Here is a 23,256-nt window from a genome sequence, read left to right as displayed (position 1 = left end):
TTTCATTGATTACGGGTTACATACATTTAACAAAATATTTTTACTTTTAAAATTCACATTCTACTGTTAATATTAATATTTTTAATATCTTTTGTAAAGGTTGTCTGAGTCTTTTGTTTAATTTTGTATGGTAGTTTATTGAATAATTTCAGTCCATGGTTTATTAGTCTCGAGTGTCATTTTCTCGTTTTAGAAGGTTGCATATGATATTTTTCTGATATTCTCGTATTGTGTTCATGTTTACTACAGTTTTTTCAAGTTTTAATTCTTCGTCTACAATTACATTATTGTCTAATTTATGAATAAATTTTAAGGATTCTAGTTTAAAAAGTTCAGTTACATTTAATTGCTTAGTTTGTTTAAAAAGTTCTTTAGTTGCTGTTAGATAGGGAAGGTCATATACTAACTTTAATAATTTTTTTGCTGTCTTTGTAGTCTGTTTATGTCATTTTGATTTCCTGTTCCCCATAGTAGTTGCATATAACATATTTTAGTTTTTATATAGGCTTCGTACATTATTTTTTTTCCTTTTTGGAACAAAGTTTTTGATTTAAAAAAAAAGACTCGATAATGTCGCTACTTTGCTAATTAAATAGTTGATATGACAGTTGAGTGCTAAAATAAAAGTCTATGATCAACCAAATGAATAATTTTGATTTATGTCTTTTTATAGAAAAGAAAACTTAATTAAATTGTACTAATTTAAGACAAAGCTAATTATTACTAACCACCTTTGCTAATGTTTTTGGAGTAAACATATCATGTCTATTACGTAGGTCTACCAATGAACAAAATGACTCGCCTACAGTCTGTATTAAAATGCCGCAGCGAGACTTATTTTCGCAACCTCTAAGTTCAGTCATATCACTCCACTACTTCCGGATTACACTGGCTACGTTTTCGACAAAGGGTGAAATACAAACATTGTTGGCTTATGTATAAGTCACTGCACAACTCTGCTCCGGAATATCTAAGGGAACTATGCATTCCAGATGAACTAGCTGACAGACGTCTTACGCTCAGCTACGTCTACGGCGAGAGGAAAAGTTATTATTATGAATTGTTTTAGTTAAAATACAAATTTAAAAGTTTCAATTAAATTAATGTATCTATAGAATGACTTTATGTTGCATTATATTACGAAAATGGCTCTATATAAGTTATCCTTAATAATAATGTAATCTGCCAAACTGCTGTGTATATTAAGGCTAAATGTGTTACTTACTCATGTAATTAATTTGATCAATATGTTTTCTCTCGTGATTCGAAGGTCGTTATATAGATAATATATAGTATCTACCCACGTGCGTAGTAAAAATAATCCAATATACACGTGCTTATTTGAGAAATGTATTATCTAACGAGCATGATTAAATATAAAATAAAAATTAATTTAAATTTCTGCTTCTGATTCTTATCTTCTTTCAAAGAGGAAACTATCTTCAAAAACATATAATAACCATTCAGCGTATCGTCGCTTGTAACTAACAGGTAACAGGTAATGCCTACATTGATATTGTAATCACAGGAGGCCTTGGGACTAAGTGCGAGATATTTACCTATGAAGTATTTATTTCAATATTGCCTCTGTGGACCTAGTACAGATCACATAGAAGTTGTCGTTAGAAAGAATGTTTATGACGCCGAAAACGATCTCGAATGGAGTATCATTGTTTCGCTGAGGTAAAAAATTCGTCATACACGACAATTCGCGAAACAACGCCATAAACATAAAATAAAATGAAAAAAAGTAGAATGATTAGAATGAGAGGGTTCGTTGTTTTTTTTATATTTTTTTCATTTCTTAACTGACCACCAAACAAAACCAAAAAAATAATAAATATATTTTAATGTATCGTATTATTAGCGCTATGATTTTTTCAAGTTTTGCGATTTTGAAATTCTCTAATTTTTCCGCGTGTAAGAAAACATGTTTTATGTAAAATTATCAGTCTTAAACTTCAGGTACCTGTCCAGAGGCTATGAAATATTGCAGTGTAAAAAAACTATTTTTAAAATGAATATTTTATTTCAACCATGTCGAGAATCAAATCTGAGACCTCTTGCATGCCAAACGCACTATTTGACCTTGATGCCGACAAATGTACATTTTTTATTATACAAACATAAAATTGTTAAATTAATATGAAGTTACTTCGACTCTTTTACTAGGTTTAGTAACCTTGTTTTATGACAATAAAAAATGTTATTTTACTAGTCTAAAACGCAATATGATATATATATGAAAAACAATTAAAAGTATTTTAGTATTACAAATGTGATTACACAATAAAAAAATAATTGAAAATTTATATTATTTATTGTTTCAGCATTTACTTTGTTAAAAAAACATTTTGAATTTATTTGACGTTCTTACAAGGTTACATCATTTTGCAAAAAACGTTAGAGATGGGACAAATTAATCAATGTAAATTGATTGAATAAAAAAATAATTCATCTGATGTTGTTCATGAAACAGGTATAAATGTCTCATGTTTTGGTGAATAATTGTGTTAACACACTATTATAGGCTTGTTTTTGGGTTTTTTATATCAATTTTTGGAAACAGAGTTTCTTGATTGCATGAAATAACTGATAAAATCGATTTGATCAGTGATCAGTAATTTCCCATCACTAATGAAATCAGTTTGACAGCTGTCATTCTAATCAAGCTATATTTTAAGGACTATAGTAAGCGATCGAAAGTAGAGCTTTCACTTGAGACTTGAGATTCTCGAATTTCGAGTCTCGAGACATTTTTAACGTAGAATCTTCTCAAGTCTTACTTAAAAAAATATAATACATATTTGTAAATACTTTTATACACCTACAAAAAATAATGGTAAAATCGTTTGTGGTTGATTAAAAGGGCAGGCGGAATTTTGATGAATAGGTATTTGAACAATGTTTTCTGTCACTCTCTCGTAAATGCCTCCATGATACTGTGTGAAAAATACAACTTTGACGTTGCGCGGTTCCGTTTCCGCATCTTAAAACTGAACCGAAATTGTTTTGAGAAAGAGTGGCAACATTAAGTTTTCTGTTTCGATATCTCCATTTTACAAAATTATTTTGTACGCCCAAAGACGGCAAACAAAACTGGGCGCTTTTTTGGGTTGTAAAATGGTCCTAACTACCATAAGAAACAATTTATCAAAAAAGAAAAACAATAAAAACATCCTAATGGCAAATATGTATGTTGTGTAAATAATTCACTGCTCAAGTGCCATAATTATATATTAATTTATTTATGAATATACACACTTTTTTTTCTTTTTTTTAATAAATAACATATGTATATGTAAAAGCCCTTTGGGCGTTACTAAATAAATAATCTAGGGAGAAAATACGGGATTACGTTTGTATGATGAAAAGTCAGTCCACGTTTCCTCTTAACTGAATTTGTAAATGTGTAAACATATTTCTGCCGATATTACCATGTTTTAAAAAATGGTAGAAATATCAATAAAGGGAAAAAATATACCTACAGAATTATGTAGATACTTATTATTTAAAAAAACATTTAATTGTATTTCCATTTCGATTAACTAAATCTTCTACTAAAAAACAATATTTTTTACCCATTTGACATTTTATCATCATTATAATTCCTTTTTCACACCTAATGGTTTATAGGGCACTGCATTAGTACACCAATCGGAGTATATCTTGATAAAATATAAAAAAATACATGATCGGTCTTACACTTCAGGTACCAGTCTAGGTACTATGAAATATTCTAGTGTAAAAACACCTTTTAAATAAATATTCCGTGTCAACCCTGTCGGGAATCGAACTAGAGACCTCCGATTACCACAAAGCCGATTTGACATTTAGACTCACTAATTTTCTAGTGTATGCACATGAAACCACAGAGAAAAAAAATGAATTTCGTTCGGTCACACGAAATCGAAATCGGAACGATGCGTGTCAGCACCAAATAATACGATATTTCGCATAAACGATCGCGAACTGTTTCTGTTGGTTAAATCCCTCCGCAGTGCCTGCCTGACAAGTATTTTGCCGTGCTTATGTATGGCGTAGCTACATGGCAAAACTTATTAAAGTTATTTAATAAGAATTTGTAAGCATTATTTACTATTTTCACACGCCAAACATTTCCTTGGCCATGTTTATCAATAAAAAAATGATTAGTTATCTAAAACCTCTTGCAATCCTTATTTCTGTATGAATACGGAAATATAACGTTTATTTTATTTTACAATTTAAAATTAATAAGGGCCTATGAAATACTGCCGAGAAAAAAAATTGTACTTATTAATACCATGAAAAATATTTTTATATTTATAATTTTAAATTCCCACGAAAACGGCCCATTGAATTGGCCACGCACCTAATACGTCACGATTCTGTTAAATTTTGAACTGTTTGTGACCGTTTAATTTTAAATTGAACATCGTCACGAATCTTGACGTCACATACTAAGAATACATATAAAAATATATGAAAAGGATTTTAAATAATTAATTGTATTTTCAAAATCAAACTGGATATTGTAGAGAAATGTTTTCATACATAAATGTAAAAAATAAAATCAATAAAAATACGTTCGTAGAAAAACGCGACGTGTTTGGTCTTGGTTGTTGTGACGTCAAAATTCGTAATGTTCTAAACAAAATTCAATGGCTGGGAACAAATAAACACGAATCGGGACGTATTAGGGGCGTGGTCGAAGGAATAACAGTTTTTGCGGGGATTCAAAATTACAAATTTAAAAATATCTTTCATGCAACTAATAATTAGCAAAAAAAATATTTTTTTCTGGACAGTATTTCATAGATCTTTATCAATTTAAAAAAGTTTTAAAAAAGTGATATTTCTCTATTGTTAAAGCCAAAAATATCGCGTTTTTGTAAAGACATATTTTGTAACAATTTCATTAGAAAAATTTTGTACGAAAACATTTCTCTACAATATCCATAATGATTTTGAAAATATAATTAATTTTTCTAAATGCATTTGATATGGTTTTGTCGGTATTCGTAGTATGCGACATTTCCCTATTATGAGCGCGGTTGGGTGTAATTTAAGTAGCTATTTTTTTTCACTGCCCGTTTCGTGTCCTAACCATCACAGAACCCCCTTTTGATTTATTCTTGTGTAAAATATCCATAGAGTAAAGCAGGCGAAAAGCGGTTGCTTATAAAATGATTTTCTACCAGGGTCATTTTTGTGATTTGCATAAGTATTTATGTAGGTACATGTTATGGAAACTAGGAACTACAATGTCTTCTTACTGAGTGGAACCTGCCTCAAGGTAAAGTATTAGCCAGATACCTACCTACTTAGATGCACAGATCGCGATAACATAATTGATATATTTTTTATTTTGAATCTTGAAATATGGCACACATAAACATATTCTTGTGTGCTCTTATAATAACAATGTTCACATATTTGATTGACAAGTTATCTTTATATATAACTGCTCTGTACGTGTGATGTCACTTAACTACTTCTAAACGGCTTAACCGATTTACGTGCGGTTTTCCGAGAAATATAGATCTTTGCGCTGTGTGTGTTCGTAGATATTAAAATTGTCAATTTACTATGTAAAAAAGAAGAAAGGAGCATATTTTTTTTTATTTATAGATCTATCCGGGTTGCATTCGAGAATAATGCATTTACAAAAAAATTGATTTTTTTTGTTTCTTTGTGTATAAAAAAGTTTGTTTTTAAATGTTTACAAACAGTATTTGTTTTTTGTGGATCTCAATCAAATTCTTTCCTTAAACTCCTTATAATTTCTTTTCGGTTTTCAGAGAAATATAGATATTTGTGATCTGCGTGTTCGTAGATATTAAAATCTTCAATTTAATATGTAAAAAAAAAAGTAAGGAGCATAAATATTTTATTCGTCGATCTACCAGGGTTGCATTTGAGGAGAATGCATTTACAAAAAAATGGAAAGATATTGTTTTTTAGTGTATAAAAAAAGTTTAATTTTGAATGTTTACAAACAGCATTTGTTTTTTATGGATCTCTATCAAATTTTTTCCTTAAGGAATTTAAATTTCTTATAATTTCTACCCATTTAATTTATTTCATTTTACTGGATTTTACGAGTATATTTATGTATACATATATAGGTTTACAGGGTGTTCCTTTAAACCCTGTCACATCCGAAACCACGATGATCAGTATGGGCAAGAAGACATATTAGCAAATTAAAAAAAATATTTAGAACAAAGAATTTTTTTTTAAATAAAATATTTTTAAAAACAAATGGTTGCTCACTTCTGCAGGGGAGAAGTGAGGGGAGTGCGGCGCAGTATCAGACTCCCCCCTCCCCCCTCCTCGTTCCTCCCCCGCAGAAGTAAGCAACCATTTGCTATTTTTGATGTTTAATTTTTCAAAATTTCATTCGTTCTAAGAAAATATTTTAATGTGCCAAAATGTCTTCTTGCTCATACTGATCATCGTGGTTTCGGATGTGACAGGGTTTAATGAACACCCTGTATAGATATGCGTGAGACGTCGCGCCGCGCCGTGCTGTGCCGTGATGCAAGAAGATTGAGAGGCATTCGTAGTAATAGTAATCGAGTGATAGAGTTTCCTCGGACCTTGGCACCAAAACATATTGGAACACGTCTAATACAATTTACATGCGTAGGTAAACCTTTAGCGCGGTTGCATTCAACGCGAAGTAGCCACTATTCATTTCAAGCACTTTATTACACTACCACCCGGCAGATGATAGATACAGTATTATTATAAAAAATATATTGGATCTGTGAAGTCTACGAAGTTTGGTACTAGATCTTTACTTTATTTATTTATTTTATTTTATTTTATTTTTTTAGGTAATTCAACAAAGATACATACTAGATATTTGAATTTGAACGTGGGTTAGAAATTTGGAACTTATACAAAAGGTAATTTAAGAACTTTTTTTGAACAGATTCTATTGAATTTATATGGTTTTGATATTGCGGACTCCATACGCATGAGGCGTACTCAAGATTACTGCGAATCAAACTCATATATAGACATATGACAGTTTCCGGTTTTTTTACTATCTTTAGGAACCCCAGTAGCTTAAGTGACTTAGAGTTATGATATATGATGTTTATAATTTAATTTTGTGTCAAAATAAACCCCGAGATCCTTAATAATGTTAAGTCTACTTAATATTTTGTCACCAAGAGAGAAGTCAAAAAATATGGGTTAATTTTACGAGTAACACTGACAGAGTAGCACATACAATACATAAGTTCCAGGGAATTTCATAAATTGCCACGCAAATTTTAAGTACCAATTTCAAAATATTGAAACAGGACGTGCGAATTGAAGAATTATTTTTTCCAGAAGTACTTTGAATAAATAATGTTAGTTTATCCAGAGATGGCGCATCTTGAACATAAAGCTTTTAATATTTTACCGTTTTTCCTTGTATATGTAATTTTTAATACTATTGAAATGTTATTTGTGTTTTTTTATACTTTTTTACCTTGTATTATGTATATAACTATATACTCTTTTGTGGCCCCGAGATTATTCGATGTCCTGGATGAACATATCAAGTTATCAGAAGAGAGAAGTGTACAAGTGTGGGTTTTGTCTAAGGGAAGAGACCATTGCAGGAGACTGCTGCGAAACATTGCGTAGATTTATATATGGTACTATTAAGCGTGTCGTCCAGAAGATTATTGAAATGTATGTTTATGTAACATTTTTTATTTGCAGTATTATTTAACACTTTGTATCCCGAAGCCGTGTAAACACGTGATTACATGACCACGCGTTGTGTCCCGGTCCCGTGTTTTTACGTAGTTCACCAGCAGTGAAAAAGTACTAATAAAAGTCATTAGATGTCAATATAATGCACTTTTTTTAACAATTGGTAAATCACGTGAAAACACGGTCCGGGACACAACGCGTGGTTATGTAATCACGTGTTTACAAGGCTTCGGGATACCAAGCACAAAAAAAGAAGGGAGACGCTGTAGTTATATGTGCGAACATTGCAATGTGGCTCTCCACAAAGGCTGATGTTGGCAAAACTATCATACAAAAAAGACTTATTAAATTGTTTCAAATAAATGTGAGAAGTAAGAATTGATTTAATTAAGTATATTCATAATTATGACACGTTTAAGAACGCCTTCACAAAGCATGAAATTTCACAAAAATAGGCCGGGCACAGAGTAAATTCTATGTGTATTCAGCCGTTACTCAAAGTGTTAATAATACGCATGCTTCCACTTTCTATTTTGTTGTATCCCAACTCAACACAGGGCTTTTGGCCTCATAGAGTTTGGGATACGTTATTATTTTTTTGTAATATGTATCTTTTTAAATAATAAAAAAAGACATGCTACTATAAGAAGTGAAAACGCTTTTTTTATAAATAGAAACCTAAATAATATGTAAATATTCGTTAAAATGCTAAAAATGAAAGAATAGACGAGTTGAATGTTTATACTCAAATAATAAATAAGTTAAATCACTAAAATCAAATAATAGATGAGTTAAATCGTTTAATTCAAGAAAAGAGGAGGTTTGAATCGGGTTGTGGTCCCGTGGCTAGTTTGCGGACTCGTGGATCAGAGGTCCGAGGTTTGAACCCCACTCTACCTTAATTTGATTTCCATTTTCTAATAGTGGCCACCAAAAGTGAAATATTTGGGTAGATTATAAGGATATTTAAATTTATTATTATATATAGAGGGAAAACATTATTAAGAAGGAAATATGGAAGTCTAGGCATTTACAGGGCTTATGACCTGTCATTTGCTGGTTTGAGTGGCCACTTTACACACTGTGTAACATTCACCATTCTGCCCATGTTTAAACATGCACATTTCCTCAACTCTTCCATCTGTTGACTTTTCTGAAGTAAAGATCCAGTCAGTCTGCAAGCATTTGGACATACTCAAACATTGTTGAGATGATAAGAACGCTAATTTTTTTTAATACATAAAAAAATGCCTAAAATCAAAGAATAGACGAGTTAAATGCTTAAAATAAAAAAAATACGAATATCTCTTCTTTCTAAGGTGAAGGTGGCTGGAAGTTAAAACAAGGGCCCCGATAACAATGGGAAATCAAAAGATATATATTCGACTGTCTATAAAGTAAAATAGAAATTTATATACGAAATTTTGTATGTTTGTGTAAAAATTAAAAGTATCTTCGTCGGCAACCTGTAATGTAACATGTTTAGTAAAAAACCTTTACGCATAATTTATTTTTCATACAGGAAATTTAATTTTACTTTCTAGATAAAATTGAAGATAACCGTGAAATTCCTATTGTGATACGGGCCTATAATGATTTGAAAATGTTTCATTTGCTGTCAGAAAATCTCAGCAAAGCTGGAAGCGATTCCAAGTTCTGATCGAAATGGGTATGATAATGTATTGCGTAGAATTACTTAAGATAAATTGAGATTAGGTTTATTTATTTTGATAATTAATATATGTGTGTTATGCATATTGTAAATTCACAAGCTAAATATAATAAATAAATACACATATCTCTTTTTATAGTGAGATAATATACTTGAGTATGCAAAATGCTTAAGTACCGTATGCTTTTATTTTTAATAACATCATTGGGTGAGATAGACAACGGTTCGTGCAGCGGATGTGTGAGAGCAAAATAGGCAGATTATACATAATCTTGTCCTAGTGCATTGCTCCCTAAGATGCGTAAAACATAACCGTAGTAGGCGCCATCGTAGTCCGGGAACCTGTTTTTCCGTAGGTACCGTAGTCTGCACGGCGAATACTTGTCAGACATTGCAACACTTGACATTAAATGAAGAACAAGATTTGAAATTTTCAAAACCAAACAAAAGAACAACACCCTGATATAGGCGGGAATTAAATAATTTAACTGACACATCTATCTGTCAAAGTCACTACTTCGTTCGCTTTTCGGCTTGAACCTATTGCCACTAAAGTAACACTATGTATCAATGCCTATTGCACGATCAACCTAATTCCGATTGTAATAGTTACGGATAAATGTATAATCATAAACAGTTTAGAAATACATGCGAATTTTGATTAGAACACTTTTTCCAACATTCTCCACATATAATTAAGAATAGTCCAGAAACCGCATACAAGCATCAAACAGAACGTTACAGGAGGCGACTAAACTACTTATAAATGAGTAGTTTTACGTTTTGACCCATTAGTTTCTTTGTAAACGTCGCTCAGTACGCAACTCCTGATTTGAATTCAACTATGCCGTGTTGTGTCTTTTTGAAGTGTAGAAATACTGCTAGGATCTTAAAGAAACAGTATGAGATCACATATTTTAAATTGTATTTTTATATTTGTTAATTGTTTGTAACCTCTGAAAATGTTAAAGCTCTTTGGGCGTTAATAAATAAATATAGTACTAACAATCCTTTCAATGTGACTTGATTAAATTAAAGCAGTCAAATATTTTGAAATAAGCGGTGTTAATTGCGTGATATTTTAATGGCTTGTATGAAGGGCGTCGGAGTTAAGCAATTTTTCAAAATAATGATCTAAATTGATGTCAATATAATACAACAGAGATGAAGAACATTTTATAGAAGATAATAAAAAGGGTTGTGGTCCTGTGGCTAGTGTCTCAGACTCACGGACCAAAGTTCGTGGTTCGAATCCCACTTTACCCCAACTTGATTCCATTTTCTAATAGTGAGTTATTTACAACTCGTTGAAAATGGCCCACAAAATTTAATATTTGGGTAAATCATAAGAACGCAAATAATCTTTATAAAAAAAATTAATTTAAACCTAGGTATTTACAGAACTTCTGACCTGTTATTGGCTGGTTTAAGTGGCCACTTTAAACACTGTAAAATTCATCATTCTACCTGTGTTTTATTGGGGTTAAATCTAGTTCTTGTCTACAAACATTTGGGAAGACTCAAAATATTGTTGATACAAAAAAAAAAATGTTATTTTATTTTACACAATACCATGATCGAAATGTATATTTTTAACTGAATTTGCAATTCAGTCCTGTGGTGGCATTCTTGAACTTACCGTACTCTACCCCCTAAAGCGTGATTAATTTGAAGATTTTTATTATTTTAATGCGACCACACTTTGCTTCATATAATGGCCACACGGATAATTAAACATAAAAATATGAACACGTGAAATCAAACATGATGATTTTAATTTAGAACACCCAAAACACTTAATTAGGTTGAATTGGCCAAACCGTATTAGTTTTATTTCCGTTTTTGAAGCAGTTTTATACCCCATTTGACGTTTAATCATCAGTGTGGCCATTACATGAAGCAAAGTGTCGTCACATTGAAAAAATAAATATCCCCAAATTAACCGCTCTCTAGGCGATAGAGAAGATTCACAATTGCACCCCATGGGTGATATTCCAAACGCTCTAGCGGTCGTAGAAAACACTTTTATTCCGCGTATTTTGTATGTAAATACACGATATAAAAGTATTTTCTACGGCCACGAGAGCGGTTCCGAAAAGCACAGCTGGTCTCTTATATCCAGGGCCCCGAATACAATGGGAAGTAAACAGCGATATTTGTGTACGAAAATGAGTATATTTGCATGAACATTTAAAGTATCTTCGTTGAAATCTATAATTGAACATGTTTAGAAGAAAACATCGTATGCGTATTCTGTTTTTCATACAGAAAACTTAATTTTACTTTGTTGATAAAATTGAAGATGAATGTTAACTTCCCATTGTAATCGGGGCCCAGGATCGACTTTACCAAGGTTTTGCACTCGAGGTGCGATTTTACCGTATTTGATACATGTATTTACATATCGCGCTTTCGGTGAGATATTTTGTATTTTTTTAACTAGAGACATTTTAAGCTTTTTGTAGAATCATATCATGTTATTCTGCCTATATGACAAAGGCAGTATGGCCCTCTGGCGAAATGAGACTGAACTTAATGGGCGAATTTGTTCCTCCGAAGATAAAATGATGTTTTTAAGGCACATTATATATATATATATATTTTGATAATTTTTATAGCGCCATTTTTGTGAAAATCAACTCAAGGGCGCTGAACAATAAATAAATATCCCAGCACGTCTTGCAGCTACAGAGCACATGGACGATTGGGATTCTAGTTCCTCGTCTCTATTTATGATATATTACAATTCTGATACATAGGAGCTAGATTATAGCACGTCTTGCAGCTACAGAGCGCATGGACATTAAGTAATCTAGCCCCTATTTGCATTTTTTATTTTTATTTTTTGTGACAATGAAGTTAAGAGTTTAAGTGATATTTTAAAAAACTAACTAAAAAACAAATTAATCAAAATAAAAGTTAGATTACAACAAGTCTTTCAGCTACTGAGCGCATGGACGATTGGTATTCATTGGCATACTTAACTCATTTTAAGAATTTTTAACAATTGTGCCTTTCTCACCGAAGGTACGATATGTTCTGTTTGTTCGGTTACTTGTTTATATGTTTCCTATGTAAGTGTTGTTGAATGGCTTAGGCCGTAAATGCAATAAATAAAATGTGTGTATTATTTACTTCAAATTGTTATTCCTCCTAGTAAAATCTCTCATGCGGATATTTTTCTATTAACACGAGCGTCGAATCGATTTTGCAGCAAAATGTGTTAAATATCAAATCAGAACATCGCTGTAGGCCTGGAGGCCTGGAGGGCATACCTATATGCTATATGTGGGTATGCACAGCGGCTGGGTGGTGCCAACTGCCAACTGCCAACCGGCACTGGGGAACGTGGCAGAGCGAACAGGCAGTGTGAATATTTTAGTATATTATAATATTATTAGAATTAGAATGACCTTGGCCACGCTCGCATACATGATACACGTGAGCGAAGTACAGGGCCGGACATAAAAAAATTGCCACAAAAAATGCAAAGAAAAAAATATAACGGTAGTTTTATTTTGGAAATTCACATTTTGGATATTTGTTTTGGAAATTCTTCGTTGTTTATATTTAAATTTAGTAAGTTCTCACAATATAAAATTGCTATTAAGAAATGGATAGTGGATTTAGGTTGCACACGGATCGATGAGTGAATCAAGCCAAATAGGTAAAGCATGTGTACTGTTTATGAAATTTGTTCTATTGGCCTATATAAATTGGTTATGTTTTTTATTGTTATTTTAGTTTTTTAATGTTTGTTATGTTAATGATAATTAGGTTTATTGGATTAATTACGTTTTTTTATTGTTATTATTATGTTAACTTTGTTAAATAGCTAATCTAAGGCATGTTTCACATTATGTAAAATGTTTCCTCGGCACGGGACACCCATGATAAACCATGCCAATCCATCTTCATCCCACACTGTTTTAGTGGCGAAGAGATCTACGAAAATCCGGAAGATCTATCCTATAGAATTCCAAGTTATATGACGAATTTACTAATCTACACATTCTGGACATTGGGGCATAAAAACGAAATTTGTTTTTAGGAGCTTTAATAAACAGCAGATTTTGACTTCTGGTGACACGGTTAGTAACATGAAACTAAATTGAATGCAACTGAGATGGGACATCACTTATAGCATTTACTTATTTTGAAAATGCATACCTCAGTTCTACGTTTCTTCAATGAAGATAGATTAATAGATTGCATTATTATTATTATTTTATTTTAAAGACAACAAAACTGCTATTAATAATGCGTCCGTAAACCGCACCCACGTCGCCATGGCCACGTGACCCATGACGTCACCAAGGTACAAGGGCATACAACGTGTTGACATTCTATAAACGTTAAATTAGTTTTTGTTATGCAAAACTGTCTATACCCGCAATACAGATAAGGACAAGTCATAAATAACAACTTCTCTCATTAACTATATTCTGATTCTTATTTAGAATACATCAGCAGCGATATTCAGATAAAGTCTTTATTTAAAAAATGCATATTAACGGATTTTATTTAACAAAAAAATAATATATGTAAGTCTCGATAAACCGCTTTCAAGCAATTTGTCATCGGGTGCTCTAACTTAATTATAACAATAAAAACCATTTAGTATATATTTTTTTTATAGATACAAACAAAATAATACAAAAACAGTATCCATGGTTAAATGGCGGCCTTTTTCCCTCTAGAAATTTCTTACAGACTAACCAATCAAAAATAAAAATATAATAATAATTCGTTGGCCTTGTGGTGTTAATGGTCAAGGCGTTTGCCTACCACGCAAGAGGTCTCGGGTTCGATTCCCGACACGGTTGATATAAAATATTTATTTAAAAGGGTGTTTTTACACTAGAACATTTCATAGTCCCTGGACTGGTACCTAAAGCGTATGACTGATCTTTTTTTTTTTTTTTAAATAAAAAATATTAGCGTTTGTATAATTTACCCAAATATTTCAATTTTGGTGGCCATTTTCAACGAGTTGTAAATAAATCACTACTAGAAAATGGAAATCAAGTTGGGGTAGAGTGTGGTTCGAGCCTCGGACCTCCGATCCGTGAGTCCGCAATACTAGCCACGGGACCACAACCCGATTTCAAAATCATCTTATCATCTTACCTTTATGTAAGAAAAATGATCAAGATGTGCTGCAATTGGTGAACCGATGAAGTGCCCTATGCACCATTAGGTGCGGAAGGGTAATGGTGATGATGAATAATAATAAAAATTCAATTAAAAAATTTAAGAAACTGAAAATAAAAACTGTAAGATTATTATGGTGCTTAGTGTTACATATTTTACATTAATACTTGTTGATTGATTTGGTGTTTATTTTGTAGAGCTCCATATTTAAACTTATAAGAAATCAAACACTGATTTGAGTCTACTGAACATTTTATTTTATTTTCACAAATATAAAAACAAAAATTTCGGGACAATTATTTCGCCTTGTTAGGCCATTTTCAAACAAATGTGACGATTAGATGGATCGAATGTCCTTATAAAGTTATATAATTCAAGTTAACTAAACTATGCAAGGAGATTCAATCCATTTAATCTTCACATTCGTTTGAAAATGCCCTAACAAGGCGAAACAATTTTCACGAAATTTCAATGAACAAGAAAAAATCAGTGTTTGATTTCATATATTATAAGTTTACATGCAATACATTTAAATTGAGTTGCATCCTCCAAATATTTACTATTACTATAGTAACATGTATTTATTAAGAAAACATTTTTAACCTCTTTTAAAAATTGATAATAGTGATGAAAAAAATAAACTAATGAGACTGTATAAGACCTGCGCAGGCTGCACTTAAAAAAAATTGTGAGTTATATGATATAAGCTGTTAACAGAGGTTGTGTCCGTTTTTTTCCAAATTTAAAAATGAGCATTAAAAGTAAAACAAAATGGTAAAGTAAACCCTTTTTATTCTCGTTCAATCGAGAGAATAAAAATAATACATTATTGACTAATTTGTAGTAAATTAATGAAGTAGAATTATCGGGGTCGGTTTAAAATAAGAACGCTTTTCTCGAAAATCGCCATGAAAGTTTCACTCTCAATGAAAAAAGGCGGCCTCCGTGGTGTAGGAGTCAAAACGCATGACTCACGCACTGAAGATTCCGGATTCAATTCCCGGTGAGAACACAAAAAATAATGTGTTTTTTCTCAAGCCTGGGTGTTCTAAGCTTCAATTCACCATTGTAATTCGGCCTCCTCGCTTGTTGTGGTAAAAAAAAAAATGTAAATCTTTTACCAAATGATGAGAACAAGAGAATAAATTACAACGAATTAGTCAATAATGTATTCTTCTTAATTTTTAGATAAAAGTGATTACATAATAAAAGTTATGTCACCCACTTGTATTGCAAAGCTTTCCATTTGTTTTTTTGGTTGGCTGGAAAAAATTGCTGTAAGGCATTTACTAAACCCATACAAAGAAAAATCGCGCGTTTCGGAAAAAGCTGCCCAGACGTGCGTTTTGTAATGCAGTGCATAAAATCGTTTGTTCATAAAGTTTTATATAAATTAATAAAGAAACATTATAATGCTTACCTAAGATGTAAGTTTCTAACGTGCGCGACGATTTCAGAGCGCACCGTACTCGATGCTATGCAATTTCTCCAGGTGCATTGGAAGACTTTGTGGTTAATCTGTAAATAAAGAAAATAATACATTAAATCACAAAATTTTACTAATCATTTCTCTACCCTCACCTAGATGCACATGGCAGTTTGCCCACCACATACCGCACTCCGCACCTGAGGACATAAGTCTCCTTGGCGGTGCCCACATACACGGAAAAGTTGCTCGTTGCTGATCGATAGAAGCTGTCTAAAGGAGCCCTCTGTAATCTGGTAGCAAGAAGGTAATCCAGAAGTACATAATATGCACTAAATTGGATTGAGTAAAGAGAGAAGTGAATTCTTCACTGACTGGGATTAAATTGATTGTACATGATCAATTCGCCGAAATAATAACAAACCTTTTTAAAAGCCTCGAAATTATTTTTCAAAGCCGCCTGATCTATATATCCGACAAGACCTATAACAGGTTCACGGATAGTAGCGAGAAACTCCAGTCGGTAATCATAGAGGGGCGAAAGGGACAAGACCACAGGTGTGTTCAGAAGATTGATTAGGAAATCCGCAGCAGCACGAAGGGGAATCAACAGCATCAAAAACAAATAATTTGTAATTAAATTTACCATGGCCTGATAGAAACTGAGTAGTCCAGTGATTGGGAATAACCCAAGAAGATTTTAAGCGCTGACGGATTGAAGGGAAAAAAGGGTTAACGCTCCCTGATAGGGAAGATTCCCATCGCGATTGCCAAGCATCAAGAAGAGCATATAAATACATTTTTTAATATCCGATTGAGACATTCCTTCGTACTCAAGGCACTGCATTATGGTAGTTCACGAGAGATCGCTTTTCGACAGCATTAAGTCAACTTTAATCAATGTTTTTATTATTATTATTTATTTTTTTTAATTTGAAAAATTTATTTATAAACCCTTACGGATTATTACATTCATTTTACAAAAATAGTATTAAAATTTTTCATTCATACTCTGTTGTTCAAAATAATATTTTTTACATCTTTTGAAAAGTTTGTCTGAGTCTTTTGTTTAGTTTTGTCTGGTAGTTTATTGTATAATTTCAGTCCCTGGTTCATTAGTCTTGATTGTCCTTGTTTTGTTTTAGAAAGTTGTATATGGTATTTGTCTGATATTCTCGTATTATGTCCATGTTGACTACAATTTTTTACAAGTTTTAGTTCTTCGTCTACAATTCGGAAGGTGTTGACTGCATTCTTAATCCATATTGGTTGGAAGGAGTCAGAGAATTTGTTGTCCGATGTAGAAGGACGTAAGCTGGTTGCTTGTTTTACTAGTAATGACTTGGGACTTAGGATATAGAGATTTTGGTATTATTTATGTTTTCTCTGGATATTCATTGTTTACCTTTAAGACTGAAAAAGCACACATTATATAGAGATTTTGGTATTATTTATGTTTTCTCTGGATATTCATTGTTTACCTTTAAGACTGAAAAAGCACACATTATGACAAAACTGTAAATGCTTTTAAATATCATTATAAAATACATAATTTACTGCCTTAGAACGGGGAAGCTATCCCTAGTTAGGCAGTTTAGATGAACCAACAGCAAAAATAAAAAATGTGTATGCTTACTTTTACTACTGAATTAATTTGTTGTATAAATAATTACTTGTATATTGCTGTAATAAATATGTAAAATAATAATAAATAAAAAATTACATTAGTGGCTAATTTATGGATAAATTTTGATGATTCTAGTTGAAAAAGTTCAGTTATATTTAATTGCTTAGTTTGTTTAAAAAGTTCTCTAGTTGCAGTTAGATAGGGAAGGTCATGAACTAACTTTAATATTTTATATTGTTGTCTTTGTAGTCTGTTTATGTTATTTTGATATCCTGTTCCCCATAGTAGTTGCATATAACATATTTTAGTTTTTACATAGGCTTCATACATTAGAATTTTTTCCGTTTTTGGAACAAAGTTTTTGATTTTTAAAAAAAGTACCTCGCTTCCATACATAAAGGTCTATACAATTTTGCCTCCTGCGACAAGCATTTATTTGTCAAGGTTGATTAAAGTGCACCGTTCACCCTGTTCACGGCACTTTCTTACCGTTCAATATATTTCTCAGGCTTTCGGTACCTAAAAAGCATACTTCCTATATACACAAATTCTTTTACGTGATTCAAAATAATAAGTCCGTTTACAATGGTCTTACATTTAGTCATACTTTAACCCATTTCAAAAAGCATCATCATAGATTTGTGAACATTCATCACCATATCGCTCTTCTTGTATTTGGAAACTGTAGACCTTTGTTACCAAGAGTGGGTCTTTTTTGAATAAAATTATTTAAAACGGATGATTTTAATGAAAAATGATTTTAATTCATTTCATTGTTACTTCACGATTGTCGAATAAATGAATACTCGGATATACACATTTCAATGTATGTAGTATTAATGTGAGCACATTATCATTTATGTAACATGGGGTTGGTTAACAGTACTAAAAGCAAAACTCTCGAGTTAAGAGCTTCGCTGAAAACTGAAATGCACGAAAACCTGAAATCTATAAGCAATGTGCAGAGAACTTTCATTTGAAGAAAGATTATTTTAGTTTCGGGAAAAGTACAATGGTACAATTTAGGTTCTTCAGAGTAAAAACATTAATTAATATTATGTGCATATTAAAACGATTTAATTAAATACTGTATAAAAAAAATATAGAGCTTAATATGGATTGCTAAAATTAAAAGCGAATATTTAATTTTCAGACATTTTTTAAATAAAAAAAAATATCAAAATGATCTAGGTGATTCCTACCAAAAAAAAACCACATTTTTTAACCGGGCTACTGTTTTTTTTAATTATGATTAAATTTATTTTAAAATTGCACTGTGTACCTCTTTTATTTAATTGTGTCCGGGCGGATACCTCTGCATTGGAAAACCAAATGTAAACGTAAGGTAATTAGTCCTACGCTTCAGGTGCTAATTTAGAAATAATAAAATATTGCAGTTTGAACATTCTTTCAAATCAATATTTCAAGAATAGTAGGCGAACGCGCCAATCACTACACAACGAGGCGTACCTATCTCCACTCGATTTCCTTATTCAGGATTTTTGCCTGAGAGCAACCATCGATTCGAAAACGCATGTCCAGATTTCTGAGTCTATTTGACACACAGAACTCTTTTCTTCATTCGCCGGGACACAGAGACTGATCATCTAACCTTTAATGTAGCAAAAACGATATAAAGATACTCTGCAATTGGAGTACAAATGCAGTGCCCTATGCACAAACAAAGAAAATGATAATGATGATTAAACTCATTCATATAACATTGTACAAGTTATTTTATTTTAAACCTTTTATTCGCAAATTTTTCACTGTTTTTAACTTATTTCGATAAACATAAAATAAAACGGGGTAAGAATATGATATTTTTTAAATACTTTAGTGGCTATAAAATATAAACATCTTCGAAAAATATAGTTAATTAAGCAAATATTTTGTAATATCGTTGTTTAATGAAAATAAAGGTGAATTATGGGTTTAGGAAGCGGACAAATTTAACGATGCATACGGCATTTATAAATTTATTAATTTTTGACTAACGGTTTGGGTTATAAATGGCGCAATAAGTCATTTAATAACTGGGTCAGAAGTATAATATTGCATAGAGGTCCCCCGGTGTAGATAAATCCACTGCGACGCCATTTTGGTTTCATCGCGAGAAGGAAAATAGAACGGAGGATAAAGGAGGGAACATGGCGCCAAGGTTGATTCAAAGTCAAATACAGAACCATACAACGGGCACATCCTAACTGACAATTTCCATAGATGATCAAATCTAACGACGGAACTTTCTACATCTTTGAATCGCCTAAAACATTTCGCCCCTTAGCTAACAACACTGCGTAAGCTTTGTTTGTTATTTTTCCAGGACGGCCATAAAAAACTGCTTATTTTATTGAATTGAAGGGGAATTAGCCTTAGAGTTTTAAATAGTCGACAGTTTATGGATAAAAATTTCATTTAAAACACGCAGTTTTTTCATCTTTCTGAAATAATAACAAAAATGACTTTCGCAACGTTATGTTACTTAAGGGACCATTTTCACATTTTCCGATATGCACTAACAGGGTTGCCTAATTATACAATGTACATAATATATTAAAAAGAAAATAACGATTTGTGTAGGTTTATCAAAAGACAGATTTTCCATGTTCCGTATTGAATTTACAACTTACTGTTAACGTTGTTAAACTTTACAAAGCATTCAAATTTTAATGTAGGATTAAATACTTTTAAGACTGCTAGAATTCACGTTTTTTATAGATAGCTATTCAATTATTATTATTAGGACAGTTCGAATTCGTACTCCCAAAGTATTTTTTTATAAAAACCAACAATAAATATAACAAAAAGTATCTCAGAACTTCAAAATTGGATTCCTGTATTTTTGGAAATTAGATAACCCCTTTGCAGGATTAAATATTTATTTACATTTTCAAACGTTTTTAAAGGTTACTTTAAAAAGAAAATTTTTGTACACGACTTATTTCTTTCTAAGTAGTACTTCAGTTTTACATGTATGCATCTGCAAACGCAATTTTGATGGTTATAAAAGTGTTGAAAACATAAGTAGACAAAGGAAATGAAAGAACAACGTACAAAGCACACGAAAACATTATCACATAAGGAAAAATACTGAATTAAAAATATGTACTAAATGCAGCGAAACATTATTCGGGTAAAGCGTAGACTAGTAATCAAATATATGACAGCAATAAAACCATAGACAAATAGCATTTTGAATGCATTTTGCCGCGCGGCTATGTACACTTGACATATAAAACCATTGTCAGCCAGCTACCGCAGCGTTGACCTACTTCCAACCGGTGAATGGATGTTAGGGGAAAGGGGGTAGGTTGGTGTATATTCGTATATTCCACTTGTATGTGGTGTTGGATCATAGTGTGGGGATAAACGAAAGCTCTCTACGCCGTATAGTGGCGTCGCCAGCGGGAAAACGAAGCGACTTTGCGCGTTCGATTTCAAACTCTCACTTTTGAGTTCTAAGCGTTTAGAAATGGAAATCGAGTGTCATTTGAAGATACTTCAGTCATTGTAAAAAATAATTAATAATTTACCCCGTAGACGCGTAATTACGCTAAAAAATCCAATTTTGAGCGTGACGCTTCTTTGTTTACATTTGGTTATCTCTTAACTTTTTAAAGTTTAGTTTCTATCGACTATCTGGGTAGGGGTGTTGGTATAGCGCAAACAAGACGATAAATTAAAAAGAAGAGGACAAAGGAAATGTTTATCTTGTAGAAGATCGATACACTACCCGTGCAAAGATGGATGCCGGTGTGGGCGCCAAACAAAGCGCATCAGTTGCCATGGCGACGGGGACTTTGCGCGGGAAACGTCGGTAAATCGGGAGCTGGAGGGGGTAGGGGGTAGTACAGCGATATACCCTCACACACATACATAAAGGAAAGGGAGTAAATCGTCAATTTTCCTAAACTAGACCGCCGGCTCAGGAATAAGGATAATATACTTTGAAAACGCGGGGTTAGACAAAGGCACTTCATACCTAAAATGGAACGAAGAGGCTTTCTGGCTCCATTTGCTAGCTCATTATTAATGCGTAACTAGTTTGGAGGGTCTTCTCTGCCTAATCCTACGGAAAAAATTGCACGATGTTAGCGGAAGTAATTTAGAAGGTTGCAGTACTTCAAAACGCGTATTTTGCCAATCATTTCTAAATATTACCAGACTTTGCAGTGTATTGACGTTTATCCTTGTTATTTAAGGCATTTATTATAATAATGTGTGTATGAGAAAACATTTTATCCAAACAATATTTAATAAATATCAAAAATATTATTTATAATTTTGTGGTTTATATGATTAAAATTTGATATCTTAAATCTGTGTTGTAATGATATATTAAAGGTGGTCTTTGTTGAAATGAGATGAGAAATAAGAAAACCTATTAACCAAAATCTACCCTGTCTATATATATATGTTTTTCCTTTTTGAAAATGTTTTTTTTTTTGCATTTGAGCATGTTTTTTTAAAATTCTTATTTATTTTAATTCTTTTATATTATTTCCATTTATGAAAATACGTAAGTAGTAAGATATGCAAACTTTAAGTAATAACTTGTTATCTTTAATTTTAAATTTTAAACTACTTTCATTTACGTTTTTTACCTTCTTTTTCGCACTAGAAATAGTCAATTGAAAACCTTAGATCATAGAATTAAGATTACATGCAATGATAAAATACCTAATATGGAAACTTTACTGGTCCATTAGAATTAATTATAACTGTATTTACTATAAAAGTGTGTAATTGTACTGTATGTTTCCTCAATAAAAAAAATAAATAAAAAAAATAATTACCTTTACCAATCCCAATAAAAAAAAAAAGAATATAATATAATGTCCTGATGTCCTCGAAACTGGTCGACGTATATACAAATTTATAAACAAAAAAGTATAGTGTTCGTTATTTACTATACGCAAAATGAATTCGATTATTCCGTTTAACTACAAAGGCATTCTTAGTATGTTGAATCGTGGAGATCCCTTTCTCTAAGAGGAAAAACGTATAGTTTGCAAAATTCAAACAAAGCTTGGCTTCCTTCTTCCTACTGCGGAGGGAGAGTGGGGAGGCACGTCCCCCTGAGTGATTATTACCGAGCGCTGACGTACATTGCACAAAGCTGCATTTTCCACTTTCCCGCGGCACGTGTAACCAGTCGCCCCACTCTCCCCTCTGGCCCTAATAGGCCGCCCAAAGTGCAGTTGGGAACTATTCATATTAGGAAATAAAATAATACAACGAATTTCAAAACGCATTTGTTCCAAATTGAAAATCGCGTTGCCAGGAAATAGTAAACTAGGGACGGGTATAATAAATCGATAGTTCGTAGATTGTATTCCTGACATTAATGTTTTTCTGTTTTAATTAGAATTATATTAGAGTTATTTTTTTACATAAGATTATTTATTAATTTATGTTTGTGTAATTTTGAAACATCAGAATCCTAAAAAGGTTATGCTGAAACACCGGAAAAATTCTACTTGGTCGGGAACTAAAATCGGCCTCGTGGTGTAATCAGCGCAGGTCAGCGCGTTTTCCTACCATGCGAGAGGTTTCGGGTTCGATTCCCGACATGGTTGATGTAAAGATTTATTTAAAATGTGTTTTTCACACAAAAATATTTAATAGTTCTTGGACTGGTACCTGAAGCGTAAGACTGATCATCTTACCTTC

General features: G+C 32.2%; 1 protein-coding gene across 1 annotated transcript in view; it reads right to left on the bottom strand.

The window, feature by feature from the left end:
• Window positions 1-22,799, bottom strand: part of LOC148272005 (zinc finger protein 704-like) — a 41,494-nt gene extending 18,695 nt beyond the window's left edge. The window contains exons 1-2 of the mRNA XM_088240627.1: window positions 22,692-22,799; window positions 15,948-16,045 (exon numbers count right to left, since the gene is read on the bottom strand). Of these exons, the coding sequence (XP_088096753.1) occupies window positions 15,948-16,045; window positions 22,692-22,799 (206 nt within the window). The remainder of the gene's footprint in view (window positions 1-15,947; window positions 16,046-22,691) is intronic.
• Between the last annotated feature and the right edge of the window lie 457 nt (window positions 22,800-23,256).

The sequence above is a fragment of the Micrasema longulum genome, unplaced genomic scaffold (genome assembly GCF_059751315.1).
Source record: "Micrasema longulum isolate JH-2025_06_02 unplaced genomic scaffold, ASM5975131v1 h1tg002533l, whole genome shotgun sequence".
NCBI classification, from domain to species: Eukaryota; Metazoa; Arthropoda; class Insecta; order Trichoptera; family Brachycentridae; genus Micrasema; species Micrasema longulum.
This window is presented reverse-complemented; position numbering and strand designations above follow the sequence as displayed.